The sequence below is a fragment of the Carassius auratus genome, chromosome 1 (genome assembly GCF_003368295.1).
Source record: "Carassius auratus strain Wakin chromosome 1, ASM336829v1, whole genome shotgun sequence".
In the NCBI taxonomy this organism is placed as follows: domain Eukaryota; kingdom Metazoa; phylum Chordata; class Actinopteri; order Cypriniformes; family Cyprinidae; genus Carassius; species Carassius auratus.
In genome coordinates this window covers 3,581,623-3,597,296 of record NC_039243.1, presented here as the reverse complement: position 1 = coordinate 3,597,296, position 15,674 = coordinate 3,581,623, and the positions used below count along the sequence as shown (strand labels likewise).

General features: G+C 35.1%; 1 protein-coding gene across 6 annotated transcripts in view; it reads left to right on the top strand.

Moving 5' to 3' along the window:
* Positions 1–7,185, top strand: part of LOC113116411 (NXPE family member 3-like) — an 80,740-nt gene extending 73,555 nt beyond the window's left edge. For 5 of the 6 annotated variants that reach the window (XM_026284886.1, XM_026284747.1, XM_026284818.1 and 2 more), the window contains exons 8-9: positions 1,115–1,455; positions 4,708–7,185. In XM_026284886.1, the coding sequence (XP_026140671.1) occupies positions 1,115–1,455; positions 4,708–4,905 (539 nt within the window). In that variant the 3' untranslated portion in view covers positions 4,906–7,185. The remainder of the gene's footprint in view (positions 1–1,114; positions 1,456–4,707) is intronic. The other variant, XR_003294055.1, reaches the window with a different exon arrangement.
* The last annotated feature ends 8,489 nt before the right edge of the window (positions 7,186–15,674 follow it).

The window sequence follows — 15,674 nt, the reverse complement described above, 5'->3', positions numbered from 1 at the left end:
CCACAGGAGCTGCTGAAACAGTTGTACTCCACCATCACTGAATCCATCCTCTGCACTTCAGTAACTGTCTGGTTCAGCTCAGCTTCTAAATCTGACCTCAGAAGACTACAGAGGGTAGTCCGGACTGCTGAGCGAATAATTGGTACAACCCTCCATTCTATTCAAGAACTGTACTTATCCAGAGTGAGAAAAAGGGCTGTCAAAATCACTCTGGACCCCTCACATCCATCACACTCCCTCTTTGAACTGTTGCCATCTGGTCGACGCTACAGAGCACTGAGCACTAGAACGACCAGACACAGGACCAGTTTCTTCCCTCAGGCAATCCATCTAATGAACAGCTGACAATAACTGTGGAACACACTACACTTTATATTTATATACACATACACTTTATTTATCTAACACACATACTTAGTATACACTTACATTTTGCACATAATATACATGTACATACATGACTGCATTTTGTAATATACCTGCCTACAATTGTCATTTGTATATAGTCATTCACTTTCTACTTATTTTTATTTTTTATTCTTTTATTATGTGTTTTATGTTCTGTCTCTCTGTTGTACTGCGGAGCTTCTGTCACGAAAACAAATTCCTCATATGTGTAAACATACCTGCAAATAAAAGCTCATTCTGATTCTGATTCTGATTTACAAACTTTGCTACTACACTTAAGTGTTTGCAGTTTTATATTTAGAAATATTCTTTCTCAGTGGGCTCAAATTAAATAAGTTCATAGTACTAAAATCGTAGGAATGCTAGCTTTTAAACTCGAACTGTTTGACGTACTGGGAGTGGAGTTCATTTCCATGTCAGGATTTACGGTTAAATACTGTAAAAATAAGAGTGGTAAATTAATGGTTGAAAGCTGTAAATTAACAGTACTTTACTGGCACCCCTGCTTGACATCCTGTGCCTGCTGGGTTGTTTCCTCCTCTGGTGAAATCAGCTGATATGTTTGTGAGTGGACCAAAAATAAGACAGGACTTTTCCTCTTTGGCCCTGGAATTCCCACCTCTGTTTATTTATGAGATTTCCATTCCAAAGTTGTATGACTTTCTCAGGTTACAATTATAATATTTGTTTCACATATCTTTACTAGGCATAAAAAGGCTGGACCTCCACACTCCTCGTACAGGTGGACCCTTGATGGCTGTGGAGTTGAAAAATAATACCATTATTCACTGGAAGCCACACGGTGTACCTTTGAGATTTACTAAAATGCTCATAACTGACCTGCATTATATCAGCAATGATATTGATGAAATAGCTGGTGGACATCATGTAGTCATTGTCTTCACATTCTTTGCTCACCTGGTTTTTCACCCGATAACATTTTATGTGTATGAAGTGGCCAAAATCCGTCAGTCTGTTGTTGCACTGCTGAGCCGTGCTCCAGAGACCATCATCATCATAAAGTCTGGAAACACTGCAGGACTAAAGGTGCATGTGTTCTCTTTCCTGTCATACTTTGTTTTTAACAAGAAAATATGGTATTGTTATGGTATTTGTTATACATTAAAGTTTACAGTGCTGGGGCAGATTACTTTTAAAAGCAAAATATTAGAATATTTTGCTCCATAAACAATAACTAATTGAGATACTTTTTATACTTACATTTACAGTTACGCATTTAGAAGACGCTTTTATCCAAAGCAACTTACATTGCATTCAGGCTAACAATTTTCTCCTAATAGTTCCTTGGGAAATGTTTTTTTTTTTTTTTTTATGGTCTTTCTTTGCTTGGTGTTTTGTCTGACATCAAGTGGTTACTGCAAGAACAACAACAAAAAAGTTCCACTAAACAAATGTCATGATGCTTCAAAGCTGGAAACTATACAAACTTGGGCTTTTAGACATAAACACTTAACATATGATCCTCAACAGTGGTGACCATCTTTTAATAACTGTAATGCATAGTTGGAGTTTTACTAATTAAATAAGTAAATGACTAATTAAATTATTATTGTGCATTAGTGATGAACACCTGCTGTTCACATAGAATTACCGAGGATCTGACGGTGATGTTTTACTGGTTAAAAAAATGCCACCGTCATGGGGATCAGTGTTTGTTTTAGTTATGTTCTTGACTTTTAAATTCCTACATTGTTACATGAGGAAAGGTTTGTAATATCAGCAAGAAACCAACATCACCTGATTATATTTTATTCACGGCTTTTACAAAATGAGCAGTAACACTGAAAAGAGTCATACTGCCTAAGTACTGATCACCATAATGGTGACATCAAACTGAACTGTTGTTTTCAATACACCGTCAACACCTCTGTTAATGTCAGTAAGAACTTATTTATATTTATGACAGAAATAAATCTTGTGCAGTGGGTAATACTCTTTTTTGAGTATTTACGTTACCCGACGTTGGGTTTTCACTTTCAACCAACATTTGACTTCTGAACAATGTCAGTGCACATCTAGTGTGATGGGAAGTCATAGCACACTGACAAGCTGAGCAATGTTGCATTCATAATCGCACATAAATCGCATGCGGTATTATGAACGTGATATTACGTAGTTTGTCAGAAAACTGCGGCTCCTAACTAACGTCACCTGATGATATATTTATTTCACTGTTTTTGCTGTAACCAATACAGCTACAGAAATAAAAAGACTAACACTGCAGTTTGACATTAAACAAAGGTTGGGTTTTCAGATTAATTTTAGTGGTGATGTTTAGTTTTTTTTTTTGTGGGTGGAGTCTATCTGGTGACAGAAAATGGCACTTTTAACGTAGCTGTCTGTGTAAGCTGTGGAATAAAAAATTTAAATGTAACATTTTTCTTGCAATTCCGAGGTTATATCTCACACCTTTGATAAGAAATATAAACTTTTCATTCTCTCTTTTCCACTCGGCTCAGGATCATGAGTTTATATCCCACACTTCTGGCATTTTTTCCTCAGAATCAACTAACTCGCAATTTTTGGGTTAAGTTATAAAGTCTGAACTATGAGATAATAACTTGCATTTGCAAGAAAAAGGTCAGAATTTTCATGTAAAATAAATACGTTATGCTAAATGTTATAGGTTTATTTTATTTTATTTTATTTTTATTTATTTTTTTGTTGTAACTATATGGCCCCCTTCCTCAAATCTTACCCTGGAGGTCCAATGCACTGCAGAGTTTAGCTCCAACCCTGATTAAAGTCACCTGTCTGCCATTTTTGAATGATCCCAAAGACACTGATTAGCACGCTCAGGTGTGTTTGATTAGGGTTAGCGCTAAACTCTGCAGGAAAGTGGATCTCCAGGTCCAGATTTGAGGATCCCTGTATTAGAACAATGCTTTTTTGTGTAAATTGTAGTTTCACTGGGATTATTCAAATCCTAAACATGTGGGAAAAAAAGAAGCAACATTATTTAAGACATAATTAAACCAGCTCATTTGGGATTGCATGTTATTCACATATCACAGATCTCTTTTCTCCTCAACACCACATGAGGACATACAGACACGATCTGACACAACAAGTCAAGGGTCAGGAGCACAACTCTCCATGATGGTGGCATCACTTTAACCAATAAAACATCAACATCTGATCCGCTGTAGTTCTCAATAATATGAGGTGTTAATCATTATTGCACAATCTCATTATCTCATTAACTTTAACTTTTTGAGGACTTGGGATTTGACTCAAGACAAGTTGGTTCCTCATCTAGTGAAATAAGCTGCTGACTTTATGGGTGGAACAAAAATATGGCAGCACTTTTACTCTTTGGCCCCTGGATTACCCACCTCTGCATAAGTGACATATTGTATTAGCCATACAGCAGGAATCCTCAAATCTGGACCTCGAGATCCACTTTCCTGCAGAGTTTAGCGCTAACCCTAATCAAACACACCTGAGCATGCTAATCAGTGTCAATCAATGTCTTTGGGATCATTCGAAAATGGCAGACAGCTGACTTTAATCAGGGTTGGAGCTAAACTCTGCAGTGCATTGGACCTCCAGGGTAAGATTTGAGGAAGGGGGATATGGACTTATTGTTTAAATCAAATGAATGCTTTAAAAGTAGGGTACAGAGTGACCAATCAGCACATAATTGATCGCTTAGTTATCTCATTTACCTTTCATTTTAACTCTCTGTAGATTGGGACAATATTCACTGTATGTAGAGTTGATTTAACTGGAGATTTAGCTGTGTACTTTTGTCACATGGGCTGAACTTGCTTATTTGTATTTAATAACATATAGCTAAAATATTTTTTTTTTGGCAACTTTTCAACACGGGGCAGGAAGTGTCAGTGAATGAATTAGAACTTGCATTACTTATTTTAAAAGGTCACTCAGATATGTTGTTGTAAATTTGAAAGTTATACATCACTTTAATAGTAACTTGAAAGATATAATCAGATTACATGACTCGCGTTACTTGTAATGTGTCACCCCCATCACTCATTGTCAAGAATCATCAGGGCTTAACGATTTGTTCTGTGGTGAAGCTCAAGCGGTAGATCACGGTGCTTGCAACGCTACAAACCTGGGTTTGATTCCCAGTGAAATTAACATGCTTGAACTGATATACTGTAATCTTAAGCCTTTAACACAGATAAAAAAAGGGTAAACCATAATTTCTATTAGACAGTTTATCATAATTTATTTCCATGGTAGGAGAGGTATATTATTGTTTATGCAAGCACACTAAGCTAAAAAGCTCTTTTTGTTGTATTTTTCCAGAATATTTTTCAAAGTGATTGGTACGTTTTGCAGTTGGACACAGTGATGCGGGAGATGTTCAGAGATATTGAAGGAATCATCTTCTTAGATGTCTGGCAGATGACTTCCTGTCACTATCTAAGAGAAGACATTCACCCAGGACCTATCATCGTTGCTAATGAAGTCAACATGTTGCTCTCATATATCTGTCCCACCTGAGGCCTGTTCAAGTTAATTTGGTTGCAAAAAGAAAATGGGAAACTAACCTGCAGGGAAGGCTAACTGTCAAGATGTTAGTTCACCAAAGTACAATGAAACAATGTTGATTTTTAAGAGTGTATAAATATAGTTGTTGTTAACTTTTTAAAACATGTTTTGTTTCATTCACTCACTCACAGATATCAGCATTCAGCACACAGGATCAGATTTGGTTAGTCCAGGGCCAAAGAGTAAACGTCCTGCCATATTTTTGCTCCACTGATTAACTCAGCATCTGATTTCAACAGAGGAGGAAACAAGTAATTCCTTCCAAGTCACAAAGTAGTCTCAAGTTAAATCTCAAGTCCTCAAAGAGTTAAAGTTAATGAGATAATTAAGTGGCTAATTAAATGAAGATTGTGCAGTGATTAACACCTGCTGTTAACAATCAACACTATGCCACCATAATTGTGGTCAAGGTTTGCTTTAGATAGTCTCTTGTCTCTTTTGCTAATTTAAATGAATTTGATTCAAAACACTTGATATATTGTTTTCACAACAAATGCGTATGCACTGCTGAATCAAACCTTACAGTAACAGATGATTTTATGTTTTTTTTTTTTTTTTTTTTCTATTTAAAACTTCTGATGATTGAACAAAATGTAATAGTCTTTATCTTTGCATTGTTGACTGACACTCAGCTATTACTGAACTGAAGCAAAGAAAAAAGAAAAGTCCCCACCAAACAAACACCACTGCAATGCTTCAGCGTTGAAACACAAAAAAAGGAAACTGTCAGTTCAGGCTTTTAGACATGCACAGTTATTACACGATACTCAACAATGGTGACCATTTTTCATACTGCAGTGCATGACGAGTTTTTACTCTGGTGTTGATTTTGTTGATTGTCACATGCTGGTTCTTGATGTATATGTGTGTCTACAGAGGAGTGGTGCTTTAATTTTGTATGCACTTAATAGACTTAAAATTTAATCACTGTAATTTTTGGGTTGATTATGCAAAACTCAAAATAAAACGAATGTTAATTTTACTCAGACCAGGTCATGACAATTAGTTTATCACATATAGACAGTTAATAGTGTTTCTCTGCTTTACAGCACCCCATACAAATACTGCATAAAAAAAATTGAACACAAGTCAAGGGTCAAGAGCCCAACTTAAGCAAACATTGATCTCCATTATGGTTGCATCATTTTAACCAATAAAACATCAACATCTGATCCTTAGTACTTCTCAATAACAGCAGTTGTTCATCACTAGTGCAGAATCATCATTCAATTAGTCAACATTTGGTTTGTTAATTAGACTTGGGATATGATTTGAAGACTTGCTTGGGGCTTGAAAGTCACACCTCTGCTGATGACAGATAACTGTTTTTCAATTGAAAGCTCATAATGGATGTATTTGGTAAATTTGTGTAAGCAGTACACTTCAAAATATGCATACTCAAAAATGCAGTACATTCCAGATTAAATTAATTTATGGAAACTTAAATTGTTCACAATACCACCGGGTGGCCAACGAGTGTAAAACAAGCAGATATATTACAGACAGAGGTGTAAAGTCCAGGGGTCAGAAAGTAAAAGTCCTGCCATATTTTTGTTCCACTCATGAACTCAGCAGCTGATTTCATCAGAGGAACCAAGTCATTCCTTCCAAGTCACAAACTGTCTGTAATATATCTGCTTGTTTTACACTCATTGGCCACCAGGTGGCATTGAGAGAAAATTAAGTTTCCTAAAATTAACCCTTTTGTGAACCGCTTGGCTGAAAAGCTTAAAGCTTCATGAGGTTTCAACTTGCCATCACTACTCACAGCCTTTCTGTGTTCTAAAAAATGTTCTAAGAACATCACCATGTATTGTTCTAACAATTTTGTTCTAGTTCTAGTTTTATTTTTGTTCCCAGAACGTTCCATCAAAAGATAGGATAACATTCTCTAAAAACTTTCTGAAAAATAATTAGAACAATATTCTCTGACATTCTAATTCAGATTTAAGCAAATGTTTAGATGTTGATGTCTGTTTAAGAGTAATAATTTGGTTTGATGTTAACATAATGCTGGTAAGTGTTGACTTTAGTTGTGCAATTTGACACCTGACTTCAGTGACTTTTTTAGCAGCTCTAATGTTTATTATGGCAAAGGATCATGTGGTTAAATGCTGTTTGTTGTGTGCTGATGATTGAGACATGATCACATATGTCATTTAGTCACCTGGTTTCACTTAAGCTAATGTACAGTGTTACTTGCTTATTTATTAAAGTGAATCAGTGGGTCAACTGTCTGAGGCGGGGGGTTCTTTTGTCACACAAACATAAGATTCAGCATATGAACCTCAATAATGGTGAGGTGCTTCATGCTGAAATAAATTCTGGAAACATCATAAAAAACACCTTGAATGCATTGTGGTATTAAGAATGTCAACATTTTTGATATTTACACCCCAATTATTAAAGTCTCTGTGTGTCTAATTGTTTTGTGGGTAATAAACAGTGTAATTTAAAAAGAATAGATAAAAAATGCTTATGATGTAGATCAGTAACATCTTATGTGTTGTGAGACAGATCTGCTATAGTCACTAATATTAAGCTATCAAAATAAGTTAGACTCCAGTTAAAACCATTTTATCAGACCAATACATGATGAAAGTTCTAACATCAGCATGTAGTCAAAAACACCTTGTAGCTAGTGGTGGGAAATACTGCAAAATTTGATATCGATTCGATACTAAATAAATATAGGGTTAGTACCAATACAATACTTTTTACTCAAAAAAAAAAAGAAAAAAAGAAAAACTAAGATCAATTATTTAGGCAATAATTTTTATTAATGTATTGAAGTCCACAAAAGTATTAGTTATTAGGCACTGTAGAATGTATTCTTTACAGTCTAAAAAAAAAAAATACAACAAAATGAAGAAACAAAATATGTCCCTTTTTTCTGGTTTTAAAAGCAAATGAAATAAAGTGAACACAATTATTACTGAAGAACAAACAAAGGACAAATATACCTGTGCAAGTACATTCCCTGAGGCCCCCTCCTAGACTTCAATGTGCTATCAGTCTCGCTCACTCTGTTCGCTGCAGTGTTGACATCGATACTATCGATATTTAGATCAATCCCGCCCACCCCTACTTTTAGCATTTTTATCTTTTTTTTTTTTTTTTTTTGCCATAAATTTGTTCCACCCATGAACTCAGAATCTGATTTCACCAGAGGAGGAATCAAGTCATTCCTTCCAAGTCACAAAGGAGTTTCAAGTCAAATCCCAAGTCCTCAAAGAGGTAAAGTAAATTAGATAATTTAGTGATTAATTAAATGATGATTGTGCATTAGTGATGAACACCTGCTGTTATTAAGAATTACAGAGGATCAGATGTCAATGTTTTATTGGTTAAAATAATGCCACCATCATGGAAATAAGTGGTTGATTTAGTTGTGACATGTCTCTCTCTTTATACCATATGTGGTGTTGTAGAGAATCAGTGATATACATTAAAGGGGGGTGAAATGCTTGTTTTCACTCAATATCCTGTTAATCTTGAGTACCTATAGAGAAGTACTGCATCCTTCAAAACTCCAAAAAGTCTTTATTTTTATTATATTTATAAGAGAAAGATAGTCTGTACCGATTTTTCCCGGAAAAACACGAGCGCCTAGAGGCGTGACGTGTGGGCGGAGCTAAAGAATCACAAGCGCGAGTAGGATTTTGAGTTGAGAGCATGTGGAAGCTGTGACACAGATCCAGAGGCTGAAATTTAACAAGAACAGCATCAGCAAAGGCGGTATGCTATGTGGTATGTACTGAAACTGTATATATTTGCTTAGCGGTTTTGGAAAATGACTAAGTTCCACTTTATGTCGTCTTTTTTTTTTTTTTTTTTAAGCTGTACATGTGGAAAGTGCAGTTTGATGACAACATCGCATGTTGTTTACTTGATGTGCTTACGTGCTGATACCTAAGTTAACAACACAGAGATATTTGAAGCAGTTTTACTCACCGCATGTCGTTCCAACACACAATCGTGACCCTTTTCCGTTGGGACTGCATTATCCTTAAGAAATAAACGATGTGCAATCCGAAATGCAGGGAACAAACAAAAACACTCCGTTGATGCTCTGTAAAAATAAACTCCATCAACTGGTCCCTTAATGCTGTTTCTCTTTTGGTAATCTGTGCAGGGTTGTCTTGCCCTGGCAACCAAAAACACACTTCTTTTGTGACATTTCGCGACGCTCTCGCTCTGATCAGGCTGTGCTCAGCCTCCCAGTGCTCTGCTATACGGGAGCGCGCGCACTTAGGACCCATATAAGGAAATTCCGCTCCATCTAACGTCACACAGAGCCATACTCGAAAAAAACTTTCCGAAACTTGTGACAAACCGGAAGAGTTTTTTTTGGAACAAAAATACTCCTTCAAACGTACAACTTAATTTTTGAAACTTTGTCCATGTTTAGCATGGGAATCCAACTCTTTAACAGTGTAAAAAACTCAGTATGCATGAAATAGCATTTCACCCCCCCCCCCCCCCCCTTTAAGCATACAGGCACAATAAGCTGGTGACTATATTCAAAATAATGTGCTTTTTCATAAGTTTAGATTTTGAATAACCGGTCAAGTGAAACTACAGCACACAAAAAAAGCTACTACAACATTTACAGAGAATATATTTTAAATAGGTGTAACACATACAAAAATTTGAACTCCAGTGCTTTTTAGACACACACAGATATAAAGATCCAGCATATGAATCTTTTCAATGGTGACAATCAACATAATGCTCCATGTTGCTATACATGAAAATCTCCCATAATTCACTGCAGTATTAATAATTATTTGTCACCACTGTTGAGGATTATTTGATAAACGATCATGACAAAATGCATAAAATAAATATGATTGACAGGTTTCCGTGTAGACGTTGGTAATTCAAATGCAAAAGGAATTGCGATTCCATTTGAGTTTTGGCAGTTTAGATGCACAGTGCAGAGAGAGTGAAAAGGCAAATGTGGTAATTAATATTGCTATTTAAATATGACAGGCTCATAGCTCGTAAGATATGGGAAACACAATTGCAAACTGACTTTGCATTTCCATTTGAAATTTGGCAAACACTGTGCGTTTCCTTAAACGAAAATGAAAACGGTAATGCGCGATTTGCATTTGCTTTGACCGTTAAACTTTTGAAACATGTTAACCGACCGGGGATTTACATTAGTAATACTCGACAGCTAATGACTGTCAGACTTTCAAAATCTTTAATCACTTAGATTAGGATTGTGTTAATTTAATTTTAGAGCACGGGATATGAAGAAGAAGAAAACACACAACAGCTATCGCCTCCGTTGTTAAATTAAACAAATTCTCAAGCGTCTATCAAAGGTAAGATAATTTACGTGACATCAGTTGACGTTTCGTTACCGTTGATGATGAAATTACATTGGTAAACTTTGTTCGTTTCTAAACGGTTTACTATAGTTCAGCCTAGATTGATTTGTTTGCAAATTATGAATGAACATATCCATGATTTAAATTTCTGTGTATTGTTTGTCATCATTAACACGTCATCTGTTGATTACAAGCTGAATTATGAATGAAGTAAACATTGTTTTCACTTTTCTAATGAGATTACATGTATTCCACAGTTCAAACATGTTTTCTGACCATGGTATTACTATAGTAACCATAATTTAGCCATGGTACTTTAGTAGAATCACAACAATAAATTTACTATTGTTGTTATTGGATTGGCATTATAATTACAGTACAGTCATGAGACTTTAAATGAATATCAGTCTGCCAAGAACAGCAAGATAACTATAGTTTTACAATGAAACTGCATACAGTCTTACAGGATTTAAAAACATTTATTTGTGAGTATCATTATACAGTCCCAATGCTTACCAACCCATTCTCACTCCAAAGGCGTCAAAAACCGAAGCATGGTCAAGCGCCCCTAGCGTCACTTTTATGATGCCAAATGTGCCTCTCGGCGTCGAATATCGAAGCACTACGACCTTCATTGCTTTCAATGGGAAACTTTTGGCGTCAGAATTCGACACGAGGACATGAGATGTTTATCGCTATGAAATCACGTTCAAGAAGTCTCATTCAGCACACATCGCGATACTTGCTATCAGTTCCACAGTTTGGGTGAGTAGTCGTAAATACGCTCTTTTAATGCCTTTTATAAAATGTATTCTGTCTTATTTATTAATCAGATTAGTGCCATATGTTTAATCGCTGTATTATATCGGTCATCCGCGGCTGTCTTTGAGTTTCATTGCGTTTAAATAAATGAACACAGCTGCTAATTAGTCTGATTAAACTCTATCTGTCACCTGACGTGCCATAGACCTTCGATCCGTTTTATATTATTATTAATTTCAGGATTAATGATGTAAGTTGTATTTGTAGTAAAATCATGGTAATCACGACACTTACAATAGTAATAAATGAAATGTGAAGTTAAAACACAGTAAACAGGACATTAGTAACTGTAACTGTAGTTTTACTATGGTATATTAATAATCAATACAATAATCACCAAACCAGCTATGTTTGTATCACTGTAATGTTAGTATTTTTATGTGCTTTTATATGACAGATATCACAGTAATCATATGTTCTGTAGCATGCTTTTAATACCTTTTAATGTAAATCCAAAAAAAAATAAAAATAATAAAACATGTATTTTTCCATTTTGCAGTTCATTCATATCAGTATATATTTATATATATATATTTATATATATTTATTATATCTAAATATTTTGCTCACAGATCATTATTAACATTCTTTATATAATTAAATTTTATTTACTCTCCCCATTTTATTATTTTTATTTTTATTTTTAGCTGAAAAGACGTAAAGGCAGTCAGCCCAGTGGTGTTTCTGGAGAGGGATTCCTTCAGAAATGGAGAAGACAGAAAGCTGCGGAGGCAGATATATGCAGCAGTAAGTCTGTGATAGTTTGTCCCTTTTATCAAACATTCCTGCTGTTATAATTTGTACAGCATTTGTTGTTTCTTAAACTGTTGCACTGTCCAAATACCCACACTTGCCATCTTTTCACTTGACCACTTGATTACTTATTTGACGTCTTTCCTGTATTTTGCCTAGTGTTCAAGTGAGCATGATGACCACAAGTGTGTGTCGAACTTTTCATGACCTGATGACTGTGTTACCCAATCCTGATACATACTGTACATTGGACAGCTTCCCATGACCTTTTGTGAGATCTCGGCAAAAAGTCTGACGATTTATTCCAAAACATGATGCATTATGGGATACACTAAGCTTTGTATAGTGCTCCGGAGCAGTATTGGAGAGGTTTAGTGTGTGTTAAGGACGCTGTGCTTTGGCATTATTAAGACCGGGGACAGTCTCGTTCACACACTGTCACGTACACACACTCTCAAGTGGCCAAGACTGCAAGTGTGGGTATCTGGACAGGGTCAAAGTCTTAAAAATGATCCCTAAACACATCACAGTCTTAATAATCCAGTTTAACACTTGTATGATATTGTACAAGCCCCAGGACGGTCTCATCTACACTATCAAAAGAATTAATATGACTATAGCTTGCTATTAATTACTTGCTTTCAATAATGGATGCATTTAACATATAATTATACAGCATCTTTACAGAGGCTGCTTTTATGGTCTAAACAAAACACAGTGTAATGTATAAGTTGAATGTAATTTAATATTTCCTTCCTTTCTGTCTTACAGGATTGTTTGAGGATAAGGCTGTAGCTCCATCATGCACAAGGACTCACCTCGTTAACTCTTTATCCCCCGCACACACAGAAATGGTCCCTGGATCAGTGATTAGACTTTGCAGTGGTTTGATTTTTGCAGAAGATGTAACTTTGTTTTAATTATAAGCTCATAATGAATACATTACAGAACCAGTGATGAAAACAATAGTTAAAAATAGCGCTCCATATTAAAAATATATTGAACACTTGACATGCATGTCTTCATGGTGTTTTTTTGTGAGTTTGAAACATTTACATTGTGTTGTATAACATTTTGGTCACAACACTTTTTCCAGTGTTCTCTGAAAGACATACTGTATTTACTGTTTTGTTTTTTAATAAAAGCATTTTCATTTGCATACTGAAAATAGTTAATGTTTACAACATAACTGCCTTTTTATTCTTTATGGTGGCAAAAACGAGCTTGGTGACAGAGGATGCAGTGTAGTAATTTGGGCATGTTGTCTTTAATTGAGTTTGACATATAAATACATAATGGAAGATCCTTACAAAAATATGCATGTTTATTATGCTTTATGTATTTATTTGTTCATTCATTCATTCATTCATTTATAATTTCAGTTTTTATTCCTAGAGTTCAAATGGTAGAGAATGGTAAATCACAGAAACACAAATGTGATAAAATTTTAACTTTAAAACACAATGTAATATACAATGTAAATTTTAGAAGCACGTCATTTGATTAGTAAATATATTTGTCTTTGGTCAAAAAAAAAAATACAAATCTTAAAAATGTGTCTTATATTTATTATAGAGGAATCTGTCTGTTGGATACAGCTGCGACTGCTGGGCATGTGCACATCAATATTGCCCAATGTTTGTCAAGCTGAACAACGGAGGAAGGTGAAGACGTTAATAAAACCGAATCTAATAAGTAGCAAGCTTAATCTATTGTTAACCGAATCTATCCCTTCAGCCGAAAAACGAAAGACGTCGGTCATACATGGATAAGGAAGTGTGACGCTGCTGCTCAGCTTTGATGTCATTGGCTATGAATTTTCAGGACAGTCTGTGGTTGGACTATCTTTTAACCCATATTAAACAGTGCATCATGTTAAAAAGTATGTTTTACTGCTATCATCACATCAGTAATATATTAAGTCAACAATGAAGTGCTGCTATCTTGACAAAAATGACATCTTTAGCGAGATCCTAATCCTAACCCTAAGCATAACTTCAATGAACTACAAAAAACAGCCCCCTAGTGTTGCCTTTGCATAGATAGAACGACGGAGGCTTGTGTGTAATGTAGTTTAAAACTTTTTATTAACGAAACGAAATAAATTATTTATTTTAAGGAAAACTGGATATCTAAATATGTTTATTGTGCAAACCTCTATGATATATTTGAGAGGCAGGCTGAAATGTGGTATTTTACAGTGAGCAATATTTAAAATGCCTTTATGTCAGCTTTCCATTTATTTCTGAAAACTGAGCTCAACATTATTTTATCTCATAGCATAAGTAATAATCCTGCCCATTTTCTCTTTGATATGTTAATTGGACTCTGATTTACAGCCATTTGAAAAGTACAGTTTTGGGCTCTTCCGGGGGGTGCTACTGGGCCCCTGGGGGTAGAAGGGCAGTAAAACCTACATATATGTATTCTCCTTATCATGGACAACAAACTGAGCTGAGTCACATTTATATCTGACAGTTTTCACAGTCCTCTGTTTTCTATTCTATTCATCATGGCTATTATACCTTTTGACAGGACATTGTGAGGCCATCTGATGAAACATTGAAAAATTAGAAATAAATGATTTAATAATGAAAATAATAGATTATTTATTTGATTTTTGAAGTAAATGGCAAGAAATATAATGGATGAACCTGCAACAACGTGCCTTTATCTATTCCCCACCTATAAAGCAGTAATCAAGGACAATGTATACACATTGTGATACTTCACTATTACACAAGGACAAATTCATGCAGTGCTAAGAATATTAATTTATATATATATATATATATATATATATATATATATATATATATATATATATATATATATATATAACTATTTAGCAAAAAATCAGTACCCCCGTATCTTGCTCCTCAGGTGCTGGACATCAGTAATGTGCCTGCTCTTGGTTTTGATGCAGTACAAGATCCCATTGATCATTCCTGCTACATTCTCAGTTATCCCTCAAGTGTTTGTAACAATAAGGCCCATGGCACCATCTTGTAATGCAGAATAATTAATCTCGTAACTCTCTTTATTTCACTAAAAAATGTGCATATTTGTTACTAAAATATAAAAAAATTACTTTCTGGTGTACTGATGTCCCAGATGTTATTAATCCGATCAAAAATGTTTATGTCTTAAATAAAAAAATAATCCCAATAATTAATATGTTGTTTTTCCAAGTCTAAAATAAACACATATGAGCCTACCTAGTAAAATGATGTATTTACCAAGAATCTTCAGAACACAATATTCACCATTTTCATTTTATTGAAGCATAGACTATAAAGTTGATAAAGTAGCATCAAGACAAATAAGATTCAATGAAAATAATTATCATCAAAAATACATTAACCTCATATATAAATCAGTTCACACAGATGAGTGATGAAATGTCCTTAAAAGTCACACAGTCCCATCCAGTCAACTGTGATACAGATCATGTGATACATATAAGACATGAGATACTGTTCCAGAAAATAATGATTCCCATCATCACATCTAAACTGGTTTCATCTCCCCATCGTGTTCTTCTTCTCTCGTGTCTGGAAACAGTTTGTGGTTGATATCCAGCACTGATGTGGTGTAGCTTCTCTCAGTCAGAGGATTTCTCAGTCCTAAGATCCCAGACCTGGTCAAAGTGAAACAAGCAATCCAGATGAAGTTGTTTAATGGACAGAGAGCTCAGCTTATGTTCTGTGTGATTTTAGCAGTGTGAGCAACTATGACCCTTGTAGTACTATACACTTACCATTCTTCAAGCTGTTTTGAGACCTTTTGAGAAGCTTTTTCTCT